The sequence below is a fragment of the Chiloscyllium plagiosum genome, chromosome 32 (assembly GCF_004010195.1).
Source record: "Chiloscyllium plagiosum isolate BGI_BamShark_2017 chromosome 32, ASM401019v2, whole genome shotgun sequence".
Taxonomy (NCBI): Eukaryota; Metazoa; Chordata; class Chondrichthyes; order Orectolobiformes; family Hemiscylliidae; genus Chiloscyllium; species Chiloscyllium plagiosum.
Window position 1 is genome coordinate 21,947,550 of NC_057741.1, and position 3,082 is coordinate 21,950,631.

Here is a 3,082-nt window from a genome sequence, read left to right on the forward strand (position 1 = left end):
GAATGATATTATGGTTTCTTCTTTGTCTATGTGTATATTTCTGATGATGTCCAAGGATTCCTGTGTTGATTGTATAGAGTGTTTGGATCCGTTGACCAGGTGTTTCAGTTTCTGTTGTAGTTTTTTGGCCAGTTTGTATGATGGTGTCCCTAGGAATTCTTGGACATCATCAGAAATGTACACATAGACAAAGAAGAAACCATGATATCATTCGACGTGACGGCACTGTTCACTTCGATTGACAAAAGCCTAGCCAGAGATACAATAGCCAACCTACTGGACATACAGAACAGAAAACAGGACGCTGAACCTATCAACAAAGACGGCATACTTAAACTACTGGACTTGTGCCTCACAACACACTTCACATTCAACAACCAGATATACGAACAAATCAACGGAACACCCATGGGATCACCAATCTCGGGACTCATAGCAGAGGCAGTTATGCAAAGGTTAGAACAAACAGTCCTACCACAAATTCAACCCAAACTCTGGGTCAGATATGTTGATGACACGTTTGCAATCATTAAAAACACGGCAATAGAAAAAACACACCGGATCATCAACGCCACACTCACAGGAATCAGATTCACAAGAGAAGAAGAAAAGGACAACCAACTCCCATTCCTAGACGTGATGGTACAGAGAACACCAAACGGAGAATTCATTACAAGGGTTTACAGGAAAGCCACACACACAGACCAGGTCCTAAACTATGAAAGTAACCACCCCAACACACACAAACGAAGCTGCATCAGGACACTATTCAAAAGGGCCACAACACACTGCAGTACACCAGAACTGCAAAAAGAAGAAGAGCAGATGCCTAAGAGAAAGACCACGGAACGAGGACATATCACAACCAAAAGGACTAGCCACACTACCATACATCAGGCGCATCTCGGAACTGACAGCCAGACTACTGCGACCCTTAGGACTCATAATGGCTCACAAACCAACAGCCACGCTCAGACAACAACTCACCAGAACGAAGGACCCGATACTCAACATGAGCAAAACTAATGTAGTGTACAAAATACCATGCAAGGACTGCACAAAACACTATAAAGGACAACAGGAAGACAGCTAGCAATCCGCATACATGAACATCAACTAGCCACGAAACGGCACGACCCGCTATCCTTAGTAGCCACACACGCAGACAACAAGCAACATGAATTCGACTGGGACAACACTACTATCATAGGGCAAGCCAGACAGAGAACAGCCAGGGAATTCCTAGAGGCATGGCATTCATCCACAAATTCCATCAACAAACACATCGACCTGGACCCAATATACCAACCACTACAGCGGACAGCTGAAACTGACAACCGGAAGCGGCAGGGACAGACCACTATAAACACCGGAGGAAACATCAAAGAAGCGCTTCGCAGGAGGCTCCCAAGCACTGATGATGTCGCCTAGCCAGGGGATGAAACGTTTGCAACAAAAACTTCCAGCTCGGCGAACAGAACCACAACAATGTTTTCTTAATCTGTTGCATCATTTCTCTCTGATACAAACTAATATTACCAAAAATGCTTTCACGTTGCTAGTGTTTGCAGAGCAGGTATGACTTCTGCTCAACAGTACCAGTCTGCATTACAGAGAAAGTCTCAACAGAACTAAATACAGAGGAAGTTATCCTTTCTTCTACTTTCCCACTCTTAGTTTAAAAAAGACTAGCTTAGAATGAGAAAAAAAATTGTTTTTTGTTCATGGGTTGAGGATGTCAGGGGCAAAGCTAGCATTTCATGGCCATCAGAAAGTGGTGACGAACTGCCTTCTCTGTGCAGAATATTACTTAAATTCTAGTTCTGTCATTTCATTAAACGATTGAAATCCATGAACATTTCATTTTTCCTCTACACCAAGGAATATTCATAATGACAAAACTAAAACATGAAAATACTCACAAGGCCATGGTCCACACGGAAAAATGCCATTTGACATGGTTTGTTCAATAAGTTAGCAAAGGCAATGAAGGCATCAGCAGTATCCAGATTTAGAATTAACACAGCTGCAATGAATGACATTCCCTGCACCTTTTGAGAGAAAATTCAGAGTGAATATAAAGTGGATGAAATTTAATCAACTGAATAGCTTTCATCCACAAACATTATAGATGTCAGCAAAATCAGATGATGATTTCAAAACTAAACACAAAGTTACAAAATGCACCCTAAACCCAAAGATAGAACTCGTTAGCATCCCCTTCAGAGAATAATTTTTGGGTGACTCTCACTGCGAATTATTGTTACCTTACATTTGAATGTTAATAGTTCAAATGTATATATTTCAGAATACTGTCCTATATTTTAACTTCAAACTAAAAGGCAAGTATTAAAACAATACAGCATTAAAACATCATATTCTCCACCTATTACCAGCACCAGAAAATTACAGCTTGAGCCTTCCTCACACATATTGCAGAACTGCTGAAATTCAGAAGCAATACGATCCCGTTAGAGCAGGTAAAGCACATTTTTTATCTAATTATTCAATATTTGGCGAGACTAAGCTAATAATGGAGTAAGACCAACTCTCACATAAGCCAACATTATGGCTCAGAAACCAATGTTAGTCAAGATGCAAAGGAGTGTAAGTGTAGCCTTCAGATGAGCTAATTCAAAGTTACACTGCAACGTTATACAGCGAGATGGGACAAACCAAATCATCTGCCGACATTTCCGCCACCTCCAAACAGACCCCCCACCAGGTATATATTTCCCTCCCCACCCCTTTCCGCCTTCCGCAAAGACCGTAACTACCTGGTCAGGTCCTCGCCCCCCTACAACCCACCCTCCCACCCTGGCACTTTCCCCTGCCACTGCAGGAACTGTAAAACCTGCACCCACACCTCCTTCCTCACCTCTATCCAAGGCCCTAAAGGAGCCTTCCACATCCAAAGTTTTACTTGCACATCCACTAATATCATTTATTGTACCCGTTGCTCCCGATGCGGTCTCCTCTACATTGGGGAGACTGGGCGCCTCCTCACAGAGCGCTTTAGGGAACATCTCCGGGACACCCGCACCAATCAACCACACCGCCCCGTGGCCCAACATTTCAACTC

General features: G+C 42.9%; 1 protein-coding gene across 1 annotated transcript in view; it reads right to left on the reverse strand.

Moving 5' to 3' along the window:
- The window catches only part of LOC122539404 (TBC1 domain family member 14-like), a 79,062-nt gene that overhangs the window by 13,416 nt on the left and 62,564 nt on the right, over window positions 1-3,082 (reverse strand). Inside the window, exon 9 of the mRNA XM_043674207.1 lies at window positions 1,923-2,051. Within this exon, the coding sequence (XP_043530142.1) occupies window positions 1,923-2,051 (129 nt within the window). The remainder of the gene's footprint in view (window positions 1-1,922; window positions 2,052-3,082) is intronic.